Source organism: Coturnix japonica, chromosome 11, assembly GCF_054131305.1.
Source record: "Coturnix japonica strain WE chromosome 11, WE-NBRP24, whole genome shotgun sequence".
Classification (NCBI taxonomy): domain Eukaryota; kingdom Metazoa; phylum Chordata; class Aves; order Galliformes; family Phasianidae; genus Coturnix; species Coturnix japonica.
The window spans coordinates 20,955,526-20,972,986 of NC_140673.1; the positions used below are offsets into that span (position 1 = coordinate 20,955,526).

Here is a 17,461-nt window from a genome sequence, read left to right on the forward strand (position 1 = left end):
ATTCTCAGTGGTTTTGAGATGTATTCTATAATTACTTGAGGTCAAGTCACCAGTAGCCTTAGTCTTATGACGAGCCCAGAGGTTAAGTGGTACAAAAGGTTAGTGGGCAACTTCCAGAGCCATATATTGTTGAGAGGTTAATGTGCAGATGTGGCCCAGATCCTTCACTTTGCCTGCGAAGGGGGAACTTTCTGTTGCTCAGGCAGAAGGGCTCATTGGGGATGAGGAAATAATAAGCAGTGATTGAGAATTTGGTTTGAAGTTGAAAGGGCTTTAAGCTTTATTTTCTTCTTTGCCATTATTTGAAATAAACCCAAGGTTGTTTTTGTTTTTTTTTTCTTTGCAGAAGAGTGCAAAAAGGCCAGAGGATGCTGGAAACATTAAATGCATCATTGGCTGATTCTTGACCCACTAGTTTTGAGACTGATATAAACTGTTTATTTAGAGAAATGGGGTCATCTGTCAGCACAACAGCTGTCTTTTTTTTCCTTTTTCTTTTTTCCCCTTGTTGTTTTTATACGTTAGTATGCTTTGCAAGGGATGTTTCTATAGACAGGTAACAGCCAATCAAGTGTACCACGAACCATCGTAGTGCTGTGCACATGGTCCGGAAGGATCTGGCACCCACAGCCATGAAGGTGAGAGTTCTTAGGGGGGGCACTTTGGGGAACAGAACCGCTGGGTTTGGCAGCTCAGGATGTGTGCGGTTGATTTCAGGTATAAATCCAGTATGGTGCTGAGTCAGGTCTGGGAATGAAGCTCGGTGTCCTCCCTGTGTTTTGAATGACAGTAGAATGTCTGGGCATTTGTTTTCTGTATTTTAAGCATCACTGTAGTTAAGCAGATGATGTAACCATACGATTCTGAATTTAGTTTCTAAGAAGACAGTATATGATATAAAATAGTATCTGCAGTGTGTTCCATTGGCTGATCTGGCATTCGGTACAGAGATGGTTTGTGTTGCTGTTTAAAATTCTTTGCTGATGAGTTTGGCAAACAGTTTCAAATGTAATCATTACCTGAGAGAGAAATTGAGAAGGATTGTTTTAATAACCATTTACAATGATATGGTGAAAAGAAGGAAATTATTTTTCTTCAGTGATTCTGGTAGGAAAAAGAGCAGCTTAATGTGGGCTGGGTGGTGGTTTGTTTTTTTTTTTTAATCACCATGAAAAATTCTTTGCTGTTAATCTGATGGATGGATTACAGTTTGTCCTTGCCTGGCCAGGTTGTATTTTCCATCAGAACTGGAGATTCTAACCCTCATTATATCATTTCTGTAATGCAAATGGTTATGTATAGAAAGAGATTTAATTAATCCCCTGCTGGTTGGTAGATACCCTAAAGCAAATGTAGTCAGCAAAGGAAAAAAAATTAAAACATGAGCGCATGGTACCAGGTCAGCCAGTGTCAGTGGAATTTCATCATCTGTGAAATATTAACTTATTAACTGAAACGTATTTACTGCTATAGCTGTAAAAATATTTGTCTATTGTCCCACCTGGTCTGACAGTGAGCGGCCGTGCAGGAAGCCAAGGTCAGAGGCAATCTCAGGAATCACACTGGCTGCTCTGGCAAAAGTGTGAGGCATCCTGAAGGCAGCCGTGGTTCTCCCTTGAATTTGAAAGGGCTGCATTTAAACTGCCATCAGTGCAGCTCCAGCATCCAGCTTTGCCTGTGGGTCTGTGCCATATGTGCGGCTCCATATTCAAGGGCAAATTACAGGATTGAGATAAAGTGACAATTCTGAGTGATGGGCTCCTGTTCTCTTCACACTTTTATAACATAACATATCAGTTTAAAAGATGCGGGTTGTCACATAGGTCAATGAACAAATAGACTTTATTTCCATTCCATGTAGTGTGCATATATGCATGCAGAAAGATAGCACTCTTTCTGTTCCGTGAAACAATTATGCTTTATGGCAATTTCTGTATACAAGAGATCACTGTAGAATATGATGTTTTCAGTACGTATGTAGAAAACCATACATTATGTAAACCAAAAATTATGCTTATAATGACCAACATATTTTCTGTTTTGACTTCCTTGCTGCTTGAAAAATGATGGGGATCTGGATCTGTTATGAGATCAGAACTGTGGTGTGTTGTGAGGGTGTGATTTTGTGTCTGCATTATTTGAGATGATAAGATAGAAGGAAACAAATACAAGGCAGTCCTTTCAAGAAGGGGCTCAGAACCAGCTTTATTAAATGCTCTGATGCTGCATTTCTTTCCCCAAATTCATTTTTTCACTTCTTGTCTGCAAACCTGCTGCCGCTTTTGTCACGTGGAGCTCAGGCTGCACGTTTAATAACTGCGCCTTGAAACATGGATCTGATACAAAAGATTAACTTCCAGCGCAGTCTGTTGCTGCCATTTGTGTACCACAGGATTTGATCCAATTCTTATTTTTTGTGTGACGTGGGATCTGTGTAAGAGGTTCTTTGTTTCCACTTCCAGAATTTCCTTGTGAATAACGTGCAGCAGTCATTTAAAATATGCAACACTTAGTGTAAGCCAAATATAAACTGTAGGGCTCTGTGTGGGGGGGATGTGCTGTTGCCTGGCAGGGAGGCTGGCTGTGGGATTGTGATGGTGTCTGCAGGGATGGGCAGCAGAAGTGCTGGGGAAGACAGGTGTGCCTTGGGAAGAGGCCTTCTGAATCTGAGCATCCTCATTGGAAAGGCGGTCAGTGTGAAAATAGCACTTCTGCAGGAAGGGTTACAGCTGCACCCTGTAAATAGTGCTTCAGACCAAGCAGTTGCAGCTGAGCGCTCTACTAGGAGTTATCTTAACTCTTCAAATGTGATTTGTTTTCAAAGGGTGGGTGGATGTGTAATGGCATGCTCAGCTGTAGAGTGGGTGGGAGCCAGTCAAATCACACCTCCATCTTCTAGTATCTGAAACATTTAGTCTGCACAATAAAACTGATTCTGAGCAGTTTTCACTTTCAGAGGGTACTTAGGAAATGCTGTTAGACTTCTCTGTTATGTTTCACATAGGTATTTAATCAGCATTATTGTAGTGCTGCTGCATGTTGGAAATTGTGCTATCATTTGTAGAACCTGCTCTCAGTGGGTCCCACTGCAGCACAAAACTCCTAAGCTGGCATAAACTCCAGCTGAGTGTCTGCCCTGTGAGCACATCCCCACTCAGGTATTTACTGGCACTGTGTCCCTTGGAGGTCTGCAGCTTTCCTTGGGAGCGTCCTGAGATGTGCATCAGTTGTGACTGCTGTCCGCTCCCTCCTTGCTTCCATCCCCAGCCATTGTGTATTGCCTTTTTCTTTGAGATGGAGCTTTTTTAGGTGACTACAAAGAGGCAGAGCTGGTTCTGCTGCTCGCTGCTATCTCCGGTGGCCACACCACTGCTGGGTTAACTGGAAGCCTATTGATCCCGCAGCCATGTCAGGGCTGAAAAGGATCACTGCATGGACGGGGCAACAGTGCAGCTGCATTGAGATGTCATCTGCTTGTATGTTTCCTTCTTTATTTGGAAACTCAGCTGATGACAGATTTCAAAAGATGATTTCATGGACAATGCTCAAATCCTTCTTTTAACCTTGGGTGTGTTTGATCCTGAAATAGCTACAGTGTAAGAAGCATTGAGGCTTTCATCATGTGAGTAAAACTAGTGTCCAGCAGAGGAAAGGAAAAGGTTTGGCTGCTCCTATTACTGGATCATGATTCCTGTAGGTTGTTCTCTGTGGCAGAATCTCAAGGATGAGAAGTGTTAGAGCTCTTCTGCAGCCCTCGTGCCTGGATTAAGGCAATGTGTGAGCCTCATGTCTCAAAAATGCAAAGAACAGGGACACCCACAGCTCCATCAGGTGCCCAGAGCCCTGTCCAGCTTGACCCTGGATGTCTCCAGGGACAGGGCATCCACCACCTCTTGGCAACCTGTGCCATTGTATTTGTATGTCTGTGTATGCATATACATTACACACAAACCTGGAACAGTGTGAGGTATATGAATTATATAATTACACCTTATCCTCTTACCCACTTGCATTGCAAAGAGCATTCATTGCTATGCAGACTTCACAGTTGGAAGCTTTTAATTCTTTCTAATAAATGAGAGTAGACGAAATACCTTTTTAGAATATAAAACATACGACCTGTTATAGATGCTCACAATTTATTATCTCACACACTTGAAATGTTTTGATTAGATCTTGACAAGTTTGTCTGATGGCAGGAATTTATTCCTCGGTGCTGGGAGCTGTCAGCTTTGTGAGAATTCACACGTGAAATCTGCTCAGTGCTGCAAAGCCGTAATAAATTCCAAACTTTAGAGAACTCTTACTTGCAAATAATAAATGTATTTTGTGTTTTCACCTTTTAGCTCCAGCAGCTGCAATGCTCCCCAGAGCTCGGCTGGCTGCTGCCACCTGGTGGCCCCGACCCTTAGGGGCTGCTCAGCTGCTGCTGCTGAGAATTAGGTGAGGAATACAGAAACAAGTGAAATTAACTCTACTTTTTAATTCTGTTTGTTTTCCAGAAGGAGCTCAGTCTCCCCAGAAGAGGAAGCTTGTAAGTAGAACTATTCTTTATTCATTATGTGCTTTGATTTGAACGTGTGTAGCAGTTCAGTTGTGGAAGCCATATAGATGGGCAGATCTGTTTTCTCTGTTGGTGTTTTCAAGAATCTGTCAGGCACTTGGAAGCAGCCAGCTTACATTTCTCTGAGGTTCAACCTCTATTAATTTCCTTATCTGTAGTAGGAAAGTTAGTAGTCGTGTAGGCTTACTGCTAATTATCAGCTTCAGCTGATCCTCCCATGGAAGGAGCGGCGGTGTTGAGTGTTACTTGCTGTGACATCCCCAGAACGATTCGGCCGCCATCTCTGGTTATTGATGTGCAATGGACTGCTTTGATGACTGCTCTTCAGTCTGTGCTGGCAGAAATCTCTGTGCACGGATGCTGTGCAGCCAGGTGCATGCAGAGCATTCTGTGTCACAGAGATATTCCAACCAAGCAGTGGATATTGGGATAAGCAGGCTTCTAAAATTAAGTATAAACAAGTAGCAGACTTCTAGTATTGTGATGTTTAAAAAATCTTAGTGAATTAACAGTTACAGTAAGAGCATTTAGCTTCTACTATGCTTACAGAATTATGGTGCAAAAGATGGCACTATTGATTGCATTGTATGAAAGGAAAAGGATGTGAACTGGCTGCTGTTGCAGTGTGATTTGAAATGGCTTCCCAAAGCTTGTATGCCACAGACATGAAGCTCACAAAAGCACGTAACCTTTTCTCCTCAGGTTTTACTGAGAAATAACTTTCAACCATGTAACACAAGCTCTCTCCTTTGTATAAGAGGTGCTGTTTGGAAGATGCTGTGTGGTGCCACTGACTCAGTCCTGAACAATGCAGTGAATCAAAAGGCTTTTTTTTTGTTTTTAATGGGATGTGATCAAAACTTTTTATTTAGTTCACATGACAGCGATTGACCGCACAAAGAGTCACGTAAATAAAAATGTGAAACTGTTCTTATTTGTATTTGTTTGGCCAATGTGCCTTGAAGGCAAGCTTGGCTATATTTGCTGGATGTGCTGGAAGTGATGCTGATGAGTTGGAGATTGTGAAGGTTCTTTGAACATTTGGTGGAACAGAGAATTACCAGTAGGGTTTGTGTTTGTTTGTTTAACACAACGTTATTTTTGTAACAAAAAATGTGAAGTTGCGATGGAGGATGCCAGAGAATTTCCCTTCCTTCAAGTGTGGAGATGGGTACGGCACACAACTGTTCATACGTTTACATTTGAAATACTTGAGATACAAATGAAATCCTTCAAGTGTGTAATGTTTTGTTGGATTGTGACTAAATGACTGTTTTATTTCTACACTGATTTAACACCTTCAGCTTTTATTACTTGATTCCTTAGTTTTCTGCCATCATAGCAATCTTTGTTAAGACAACCCAGGTAATAAATTTAAAACACAGACTTGCAGCTACTGGTGAGACTAAAGCCTGGGAGGAATTGAAACATGTTCAGTTAGTTGCATTTGTTACTTAGTTGATTACTTCTGTTTTCTGGAATTCCAGATTTTGTTGTCAGTTCTACCAAATGAATTCTCTTTCCTTGAGAAGTGTGTTTAAGAACTCAGTGGTGCATTATGGCTTATGTATATTGATATATCAATATGCCATATTGATAAGCATATGGGATCACTGAAGAAGGTACCGTGGAGCTGAGGCATCTGATTTGGATATCCCTGTATCTGAGTGCTTACTTGATGTAAAGTTAAATAAAATAATAATCCACTGTTAGTCTTTAAATCAGGAATTTAAAGTTTTTATCAAGAAGGACAATAATAATGATATCTGTGTGTTTATGTATAGTATATATGTTATAAATCTATTTAATCATCCTGTCAAAAGGAGTGCCCTAAGAATGTGCACTGGGATATGTATTGTAGGCTTTTCTAAGTCCTTCTGGAGGCTTTTCTTTTACCTGCATCACCTTACCAGTGAACACCATATGAAAAAATAAATGTATTCTGAAGAGGCATTGTACTGTAGCTAAGGAGTGGGGATGGTTATGGATGTAGCAAGGCCCTGAGTCACTGGCTGTCATTCACTGACTTTTGTTTGCTGGCAGGAGGGAAGCAGGAATTGACAGATGGATGGAGCCTCTGGCTCAGAGCCAGGAATCCTCAAGAGGTTCATCCATTTTCTGCACAAACTCCAGCCTTTGTTGCAGTTTGGGGTCAATCGTGTTATATAGAAATATGTAGCCACTCAGCATTTTCTCTGCTAGTGAGCAGGCTGGGGTACATTAACTGCTGTAAAACAATCGTATCGTGGCAGCTAGTCATTATTTGCCAGCAAGCCGGAGGTAAAAGGAAGACTTGATTATTCACAGAATGGCTGAGGTGAGAAAGCACCTCCGGGATTATGTGGCCCAGCCCCTGCTCCAGCAGCAGTACCTACAGCAGCGTGCCCAGGCCCTGTGCCATGCAGCTTCTGGAGATCTCTGGGGATGGAGATTCAACAGCCTCTCTGGGCAGCAGTGAAGTGCTTCCTCCTGTGGTCCACTCTGTGCTTCCTAGGTCATTGTGTTGGCTAACTGTTAAGTCAGAAAGGTTTTAGACTGAAATAGTGAGATTACTTGTCATCGCTGAATGGAGAAGGGAGAGCCCTTTCTGACAGCACTTCTAACTTAGTCTTCATCTGACTCATTGCTTCATATTTACCTGAGTCTGTATTATTGCGTCTATTTTTGTGCAGGAACTGACAGTAGGCATGAACAACTGTTGCTTCCCTTCCTTGTGCTGAGGAAAAGAAGTGGAGTTAGATGTCTCAGTACTGAGAGCATGAGGAATTTTGCCACCTAAAGGTCTTGTGTAGAAGCTGAGCTAAAGGAGTGGTAGAATAGAGCCTGGGAAATCTGTTATCAGCTCTTCTTCTGTATCAGTAGAAGGGAACACAAGCTCACTGTAATGGTTTTGCCCTTGGAGGTCTTGCAGTCTAATCTTAAATAGAGGCTGAGTAGGCACCTGAAACAGGAGAGGGAGTTGTGCACAGGGCATCACTAAGAGAAATGGCTCAATTATTGAGATACCATTTTGTTCTCATTGTGTTTGAAGTCTGTGTGCTCCTGTGGAGGGTTCAGTTCAACACACTAAAAGAAATTTCACTCAGCTGAGTTGTATGTTGTAAAGAGGATGAGTAATGTATGTGTATGAGTGATGCAAGTATTAATAGAGGTATGAGTAGTGGCATTCTGTCTCTAGTGTGGCTCAATAATCAGAGTTCAAAGTTTTCCTTGAATAAATTATGCACATAAATGTATTGGATATGTTTTTCTCATATTTTGTTCGCAAAAATAATTACCATTCATGAATATTTTCTTTAACATCAATCAGCAAATGACGAGTGATAGGCCCATACTTTGATCTCCTTCCTATTAGTGGAAGTGGTTTAATTACTCGGGGCCGTTACTCTGTTCCCTCCTTTCGGTGCCTCAGAGATTGTTTTTGTACTGCTGCCTTCAGCTTCCAGGTGCTTTTGATGTGCACCTGCATGTGAAGTGCACCAAGGATGCTCCAGGCCTAGAAGAACAGAGGCTCATGTCTGTGTGTGTAACACAACATGTGGTGGTTGTGGGTGTAATGCTTACATTGCTGCCTTGGCTGCCCAGCAGTCACTGGATCTGGCTGAGGATGCATTGGGGCCAACCAGTTTCCTATTTGCTGTCCCACTGTTAATGAATGCAGTTGTTCGTAATACAAACTTTATTGACATGTTCAGTTTTTGTATGAACTTTGTGGGTTTGTTTGAACTCCCCATGTTTTCTTGGGCAGTTGACCAGCTTGGATTGCTGTATCTTTGCGATGTCTAAAGGTAATGTTTAATAGAAAGAAAATACCATTTTCCCAAATTCTATCTAAATATGAACAGGGTAATTTCCTCAGCAAACGAGATTTGCAACACCAGCTTTTAATTTCAGATGCAAATGTTGGTACTAATTCTTTCCTGCTGTCAGACATCTGTACCAAATATACCTTTATAGTGCGTGTCTGGGGGAGAATGAGTCTGGAGACATAAGAAACATTAAAAATAATGATTACCCAGAGTATATTCAGTAAAAACAGGTTTGTTTTTTTAACCCCCAAATAGCATATTTTGATGGCTGTAAAGATTTCTGTGTCATCAAAGACCAAATGCTGGCCTTCTTGTGTAAGATTAATTACAATTAGGTACTGGGGGGGGGAATACAACAATAAAATATTTGAATAATTCAGGTATTACCAGCTGCTGTTGTGATGGTGGTAGGTGCTGACAGGAGGTAGTAGGAACCATACGTCTGTCTGTCTGTACAAAACATGGTGAGCAAGATAACAGTGTATGATAAAGACGTGCCAGGCTCTTACTGTGGACCTTATTCCTTTGAGTGTATTTTAAAAGGAATATTCCCCCCACTCAAAGATATGAACCTCAGCAGCCCTAGGTACTTCACAGGGTATTTCATTAAATAGAAGTTTACCTTACTCCTGGCTCATTGACAGAATAACACTTAAACACACCAAGGCATCTCTCTGGGAGGATGTGCTGGATGCCAGTTTATATTGGCCTCTACTTCTGTTCTTTTTAAACTGTAATGCTTAGACCTTGGAAATAACAAATTTGATAGCAGGGAAAGAAAATGTGAGTGTTAGTGCTGTCTTTATCCTGTTCTGCTCAAGTGCTGGATCTGCGGAGGAGTGGAGGACAACATCGGGTTGCTGCCCATCTCGGAGGGTGGGTGTTTCTGGTGGGGGTCTGTGCTGGGCCAAGTGCAGCACCTCAATGTGGAGGCCAAAGGGTGGTGAAAGAAGATAGAAGCGGTTCTGGGAAGGGGTGAGGAGTTCTGCTACTTTTGTGCCCTGGCTTGGGTCTGGAAACAGTGTAAGGGATGGTGCCTTCCTGAACGCTTCCTGCTGCGATATTTTTGTAGCTGGGGAGGTGGCGTGCACTGTCTGTTCCATCCTTCTGCATGGGGCACGGGCTGCAAAAATAACCCAGGGCTCTCAGCTGTCCGTGGGGCTGGCCCTGGAGGAGGGATATGCTCAGTCCTTCCTGCGGGGCTCTGTGGGACGCTGCCTCTTGTACCCGAGGCTTGAAAAGTGGTTTGGGGGCATTGCTCTTATCAAAGAAGCACAGCCCCCCAAGCAGGGATGTGCTCTGGGCACCCTGGGCTGGTGGTCTGTGTTCCTGATGGGATTGGACTGCAGGGGCTGCGATCTGTGCCTGCCACTGTCTGCAGATAAGGGCTGGGAATCTGCTGTGATTGATGAGAGCTTGTGACAGCAGCAACTTCCCATGCCTAAATATGGGCTTCAAGAAAATCGGTGGAACGCTTTAATATCTACCAAAGATACGTATTTGGAAATTTCATTTGGAAAGCTGACTTCTTACAGAGAGTGCTTTTTAGGAATAGTTGACATTAGGAGATGGACGCTTTCTGCAATAGCGTGACACTGCTGTAGAGCTGATAGCAGCCGCCATCTGCACACGGAGTGCCGACGTGCGTGGTGCAGGGGAGCACTGTGCCCTGCTGAAGGACATCCCCTGCCCTGCTGCTCCCGGCCCGGTGCTGGCAGCCACGGGAGCTGCAGCTGAACGGAGCCGCACGGGGCTGTTTGAGTACAGGGCTGTGCATGTGCTGGAGGGGATGGATTCTGACGGGACAGGTTCACGTGTTTGCTCGCCGGCAGAGAACAGCTGCTCTTTGCACCGCGGATGACTCTGCAAAGGCTCTGGGTGCACGTGGGGACTCTGTTCCTATCGCGGTGTGAGTCTGCAAGCTGGCATGTGGGATTTGTGCCAGCACCCTTTGGAGTGTGCCTTCATGTCCTGCCTGCCATGTGACCTGGGGAGAGCTGCTGCCCCATGCAGGCTGGGAGAAGTTTGGTGATTTGCTGAATTGGGCATGCTGCTGGCAGCCCGGCTGCTCGGGTCCGCGTGTGTCTGCCTCTTCTGTGCCTTCCAGTCATAAACCTGTGGGCTTTGTTGCCTTTCTCTGGGTCGATCGATTCATAGAAGATTATTATTTTTTAATAATTACATGTTGGATACGAGCCATGTGACTAATCTGGAACACTACTGAACTCCTGAGCTCTCTGTGGCACTGGGGCACGCAGTGCTTGGGATTGCACTGACTGCTGTGTGCCCTGCGCTCTGGGTCTTCTCTCCTTGAAGCCTCTTGTTGGGGGCAGAACCACAAAGCAACACAATGAAGAGGAGGAAGCAGAGGCTGGGAGCCCCATCGCTGCGGATCCAGTAAGGGCTGCTGTGAGAAATGAGTTGCACTTAAACTTTTCAAGTGGAGACAGTGAAGGAAACAAGGCAGAGTATTCTGTGCTGAGAAACGTTGCTTTTTGCTGTTAGAATTTATCCATCTTGTTTGTTTGCCTCTATGCGAAATTTCATATTGAGAACTTTAGCATTTTATTTTTGTGGACTGTTAAAGTACAGACAGAAAAAAGAGCCGTATTTAAACGTTTTAAAATGACATACGTTATGCATTGTGTTTAAGTTTTGTACCTGTAGTCAATTTAAGGTAGTGAAGCTAAATGTTTGGAACTCTCTTCCTAATTAGATGGCTCTTCCAAACCTGAGAAGTACTTCAAAGAAAGCTGTCACAGGGCTTGGATCTAAAGAAACCATCGCTACTTTTGTTGTCTTCTTAAACTAAGGCGACAAATGGAAACTTCTAGATTTAATAACACTTTACCATGTGTTATTTCTAGAAATTAAAATGGAATCCTTTTCATTACTTTACAAGCACTTTGAAATCTACTAGTGAGAATGGCAGTTTATTGATAGCGATGTTATTATTCCCATGGGTTACGGGAAGGAAGTCATCTATTTAGTGCTGTGTGTATAAGCAGCGGGGTTAATGGAGCCTGCCCAGGGGTGGGAGGGGCAGACGGGAGGCAGCTTAACCTCCTTCTGCAGCCTGCAGAGCCCACCAGCTGTTTAAGCAGAGATTGCCTGGAGAGATTTGCCGGTACCTAAAGGTTGCTGACTGATAACAACTATTCAGATTCAGTAGGGAATTAAATACAGCCAACATTCACAACAAATGTGCTCGGCTTCAGGACTTCTCATGGAGAATGTCTGAATACCCAACAAAAGCTGGAGCACATCCCAGATTTCCTTTTTACCAGGCGTTATGTCTAAGGACAACAAATAGAAACTTTTTTTCATCCCTCAGTTGCAGTCACAGTGATAGTTGTAACAATATGGCAGCACCAGTTTGTTCTAACGCTGGAGCACACTGAGCATTGCCCAGCACTGCATGTTGCTCGGTGCTGCCCACATTTTAAGGAGGAAAAGGCTGAATGTACAGTGATAGCTGAGAGCAGCCATGGCTGGTACTGTGTGTGCTGTGCTCCCTGCGTACAGGAGGGACTGCATGGTTTTGAGGACTAGGAAGTAGAGAACTTGTGTTTTCTAATAATGAGCATAGGTGAATCTAACACTGACTTTCGCAGCTTAGATATTAAATGCTTAATAACAGTTCTTTTGTAACTTTACTTAAGTATATGTAGTTACCTATAGTTATGTGCAAAAAAGCCCTAAATACTCCAATTGCAGATGATGGTTCTGTTTGGATTCCCTACACTGAAAAAGTGAAGTGGCTGTATCACTGCGTATGAAAGAAGATGTGGTTAGAAGAAAGGTAGCAAGTTGTATGGAGTTCCCAGAGGAATGGCCGTACTGAAACAGTTTTGTTATTGTCAGATAACCCTGTGAAGGTTCCACGCTGCCCTAACACTGGGTGACAGCCATCCCATCCCAAACTTACAGCTGATATATTCAGCCTGTAAGGACTCGATACAGGAACAAATGCAGCATATTGTTGTATTTTTCAGCTAACTGAAAGTTCCAAACATGTTATCTTGTCACTTTATGGGAATCTGGGCAGAAGGCTTTCATTGTATAAGTGTATTTCACAATGCTTCCTTTGATTTACCAGGATTTTTTTATAATATCAATATTTGTAAGTTAACTTTTCCTTTATTTCCAGTGAAGGACATCTCATCGTGTATAGTTCAATAAAGTAGGTCTTAAAGCTTTTTTATGTTGATGTAGAAGTCTGTTTGCAGCTTCTTGAAAAGCAGCTCCTTAGTGAAATGTTCCGTGCTCTCTGCTTATAGGAGTATTTGTTGGCTGCTGGCGCTAGGCACGGTGTAATAGTTCAGTTTGCAGTACTGGGTGCAGAGCTGGGAATCAGCCTCCTCTGCTGCAGTCCTAATACTGCCATGGCTGTGCTAAGAACAAGTCACGCAACCTCTTTATGCCTGAGTTTCTCCACCGCTCAATTTGAATAAACTCATTTTGCAGTGCTGCTCTCAGGCTTAATTAATTGTTTTAAAACATTGTCAGTGCTAAACGTTGTCCTCAAGGTAATGGTTTGCGTAATTCATGTTTTCGCTGTTGACTGTTTCTGTTGTTGCCATAGTTGTGGTGCAGAACCACAGCTCCCAAATTGCAGCCTGCGAAGGCTGTGCTGCAAATGGCCCGTGTCTGTCACTGGTGCCGTTGCAATCTTGGTTGATTTTTCCCAGCTAAACATTGCCATTAAAAGAAAGAACGGTGGTGTGTGATCCAGAAAACCTGGGAATCACTGAAAAAAAAGGGATTTGGGCAATTCCAGATCAGAAGATTTTTGTAGTGGAAAAATAATGTGGAATAGATACTATATACTGACAATTACATTTTGGGTAGGGTGATGGTTGTCTGACTTGGACCATGTAGTTGATTGTACTGATAGGTAGAAGATAGAACATGTTTTGAAAGTCTTTCTTTTTTCCCTCTTCCTTTTTATTGATGTGATAAACAGAAGATGTGATATTGACCCTGATTTATTTTCTTTTCTACTGTGGCACCTTGTCAGAATCTCCTCTCCTTTGTACTCCCACTGCCGAGGAAGTGATGTTCATCAGAACACGTTCTCTCCTACATCTGCTCCGGGTCTGCAGCACCTTAAATTCCCATTTAGTGCTGACTGTGCACTTGTCACATCTCCTCTTGTATTTTACCTGAACTCACAAGCCCAGAGCAATCCGTCTAGCCCATGCTACAGCCATCCATTTCAGTGGAGGTAAGGAGAGGTATCAACTAGGAATTTCAAACTGTTTGGTGTTGCTGTAACCACTTATGAACTTAACAGCTTTTTTTGTTCGAGAAAATAAAACCTAACAGAAGGGCAGAGCCTGGTAATGTGTAATTTGCTTTCAGCCTTGTAGTGTGCAGGTTTACATGGCGCTTCTACACATTTTTTAATTAAATTGTAGTTCAAGGCCCAGAAGATAAAATGAATGGAGCCCTGTCTGCCTGAGTGTGCATGCAATTTCCTGGCTGTATCTTTTTCTGCCTTACATGTTCATGTTCAGCTTGTATGAAACAGCAGAGGAACCCCCACAGACATCACTGATGTTAAGAAAACCAATTTCAAAGCGAAGCAGCCTGGAGTGTGGCCCTTGAGAAGCCCTGCCTGGAGTTGTGGGTCTGTGCTAACTTACTGCACTCTGTTCTGTTCACTGTAAATCCTTGCTGGCTTCTATGAGAAGTCAGCACTCTGAGGTCTATCTGCAATACAGTGTCCAGAAAGGAAAAGGAGTAAAATGAATCCTGCTGTCAGTGCACCTAAATATGGGTAAGGAGTTTGTAAACTGGAAAAAAAAAAAAAAAAAAGAAAGAAAAAAAAAAGAAAAAAAGAAAAAGGCCCAAACAGCGCAGTTTGTACTGAAGTGCCTGGGAGCTTGGCTGACAAGTTTCACATTCAGGATTAGCTCTTGCTCTATGCCGTGCTGCTACAGAACATGCAAGACCTCAATGGAAACCTCTGGTTTCCTCACTAACGATACCTAGTGAGATTGCCCCAGACAAAGGCTAACATGATCTGGAGATCTTTGTGTGTGCAATTATGAAATCGGAGCTAAGCAGTACCTGCTTAAAACTTGAGCCAGCAGAGAGCTGGTTTTGAAGCTCACATACTGCGCTGTGGAGGTAGCTGGTCAAATTTCAGCTGCTCATCAGGTGGTAATGTGATAGCCTCTAAACCAAGCCTGTTATTTCAGAGGGAGATTGCTCCTGCTGGCTGGCTCTGGGAGGAGTAACAAGAAAATGTGAAGTTTAGCTATTTTAGGCATCTGTCCCTCTAATGGAGAGAAATGAATATTGCATCTGTTAGGTGGAAATGGGGCTGTCAGCAAACGATAGAGATGTTGCTCATGTTTGTTCTTGGCTCGTTGTGCATTGCCATAGGGAAAGCTGACTGTCCAGCCTGCTGCAGTTGCTGCCCTGCAGAATGAGGGCAGCTCGTTGTGCTGCTCTGATGGGCACTGATGAAAGAGCTGTCTCTTATTCTTTTAGTGTCATCTTCACCAATATGATTGGGAATGAATTCTTGTTACATAAAAGCTGCTATTGGTTAATATTCCTTTGTAAGGGTGCTTAAAGGTGATTGAATGCTGTTTAGAATTGGGGCCAATTAACAGTCTGCTAAGTAGTAATTAATTATCAAAATTAGATTATTGTTAAAGTAGGTTGAGAGCTGCTCCTTCTGTGAGGGGATCTAATGATTATTTTTTGACTTCTAAAGCCTTTTTGGTGCTTACTGCTCTTTTTCCTCAGAGTGCTCCAGTTTTCAGGCTCCTGGCGTGGATCAATGCTATCATTAAGAACAATTCATATAAAAGTCACAGTATCAAGTTATAAGTCATATTTCACTGTTACTATGGTCTCTTCTTGTTGGTAATATTTTTCACATATGGGGACCTTCCAGCCATCTGCTCTTTAAATGCCGAGTGGTTGATGATTCACAGAGACATGGCTCTGTGTAAGAGCTTAGGTCTACTATAATAACTTTTTATTTTTGTCCTTGTTGCTTTCACCTGTGCAGCTCTTGATCCAGCTTTATCCTGCCTTTGTTTGTTGTAGTTTTGTTTACTTGGTTACAGTGCCTGTGATAGCCATTGCTGCTTGCTTGGAGCAAAGGTTCATCCTGGCAAGTTATTGCTGTCATTGATCTGCACAGCTTAACACCCCCAGGTTAGCCAGGCAGTGGCTCATTTCCATCGCTGTGTAAATAATACTGGGAACTGATGTATGGCTTCATGTTGAATTTTCTCATTTTTTACCATCAGTATATTGCATTTGCAAGGAGCTGTATAGTTTTCCCCTCTTTGCATGGCACCTTTGATATTTTTACATGCACAAGTCAGCAACTGTTAGTTCATTTAGCATGTCAGTTAGCATGGAAGTTCCTGGCTTCAGAGTCAATTGAGCTGAGAACAGAAGCACTTGATACACGTAGCCTTTAACAATTGAAAATAATGTAAACCTTTTAAAGAGTAGAAGATGTGAAAGTGGCACAATTACAATAAAAATAAATAGTAGATGAAGTAAGACTGCTATTGTTGAGGCAGTCGTGGGTTGGAATTCGGATCATGTGTCTTTAGGAAGAAAAGAGAATGGTGTCCAAAATTGAACTGAAGCTGTGGGCCTCGTTTGCATTTTGGCTTGTGCTCATTTAGCAGTAGCCAGGAGGTCTAGTTACTGAGTATGAGGCCATGTTTCTCAGCTGGTCTTCTTTATGAGTTGGCAAGTCTTTGTACACCCATATTAGTCCTTTAGTTCAGCCTAAAGGTGGATTTACTACAGTTCTTGATACTGAGTTGCTTTCAAGATGCAACAAGTTTAATTGTTCTTGGGAGTGAGGAGCAGCATGTGCTTCCCTCCATTCTGAGGAGCATCACACCCTGTAGCTTCTTCAGCAAGAGACAAATCAGCTTCAGTACTTCCAGAACAGGCCTCGCTGGGCTGTGGTGACTGGAGGTAGTAGGGCTGTGTAACTAAAGACCCTCATTGCTGTAATTTCATTATCGTAGAGTTTCTTAGAAAGACAGAATTTCTGCAGCAGTCCCAGGAAGCTGTCGGTCTGAGGAGTAGATGTGTTTGATAACAGCAGGGCAACACCTGCAAACAGAAGTTCTATTTTTCTCAGTAAGGTGCAGAACATTTCAGAATTCAAACGTGATGAGATTCGTAATGTTTTTGTTTTGAAATACCTCAAGGTATGTCGAGGATTGGTGATAGGTTTCCTTTCTCTACTTAAACTTCATCTTAGTTTGAAGTCACTGATGCAGTTTCTTGGTAAGTTTGTTTCAGTTTGTGTCCTATTTGACATATGTCTGAGCATTAATGAAAAGGGCTGTGTTCAACTGGAATGACATTTGGGAACTGTTCTGGTTTGGCAGCGAGTGACACGTTCCTGGATTAGTGCTTGATTTGGTGCAGGTTCTGTGTTCCTATCTGTGCTAAATAACGGGTCAGCATTAAAAGCAAAGCAGTGTAAGGAAACATTGTAGGTGAGAACTCAGTAACGAGTAATGGAGCAATTCTGTGGCTGTGTCATTATGCTTCATGTGGCATGGTGAATTTTGAGTTTGTCATCTTTTCACAACTGGACTGTAATGCACATCTCACTTTTAATGAATGAGATTCCCAGAGTTCATTTATTTTTAATGGATTTTTAAGATTTATTTTCTTTTCTACCAGTTGTTATTCTTGGAAGTAGCAGATGGAGACTGAGGCTACAAGTAGGAGATGGCAACTATGGGAAGTTGTGTGCTTGGTTTTGAAGGAGTTCGTGTACTTTGCCAGTAGCACTGTAGCCTTGTGGGCTTAAACCAGTGTGCAGCCGAGGGCTGAACTGGGCAACTGGTGATTCCAGCAGGTTGTCATGTGCTGCACAGTGATGATGGTAACAGCACTGGCAACTTGATAAAGCTGTAGGGCCTGAGATACAGGCTGTGAGTGCCCCAGAGAAACCCGTGGATTTTCTGCCCTGTCATTTAACCACATGCAGTTACTCTCTCTTCTTCCACCCTGGCAGTTGCATATGTGGGACAGTGGTGTCCATGCAGGAGGTGCTCACCTTCCCTTACCATCCTCAGGA

The 17,461-nt window shown here is 42.9% G+C and overlaps 1 protein-coding gene across 24 annotated transcripts in view; it reads left to right on the forward strand.

The window, feature by feature from the left end:
* The window catches only part of MAST2 (microtubule associated serine/threonine kinase 2), a 147,847-nt gene that overhangs the window by 55,646 nt on the left and 74,740 nt on the right, over window positions 1–17,461 (forward strand). For 12 of the 24 annotated variants that reach the window (XM_085511566.1, XM_085511563.1, XM_085511567.1 and 9 more), the window contains one exon: window positions 4,503–4,534. In XM_085511566.1, coding sequence (XP_085367692.1) covers window positions 4,503–4,534 — 32 coding nt within the window. Of the gene's footprint in view, window positions 1–587; window positions 639–4,502; window positions 4,535–10,355; window positions 10,771–12,523; window positions 12,557–13,393; window positions 13,601–17,461 lie in introns of those variants that run through there. The other 12 variants (XM_085511562.1, XM_032446373.2, XM_032446375.2 and 9 more) reach the window with 7 other exon arrangements.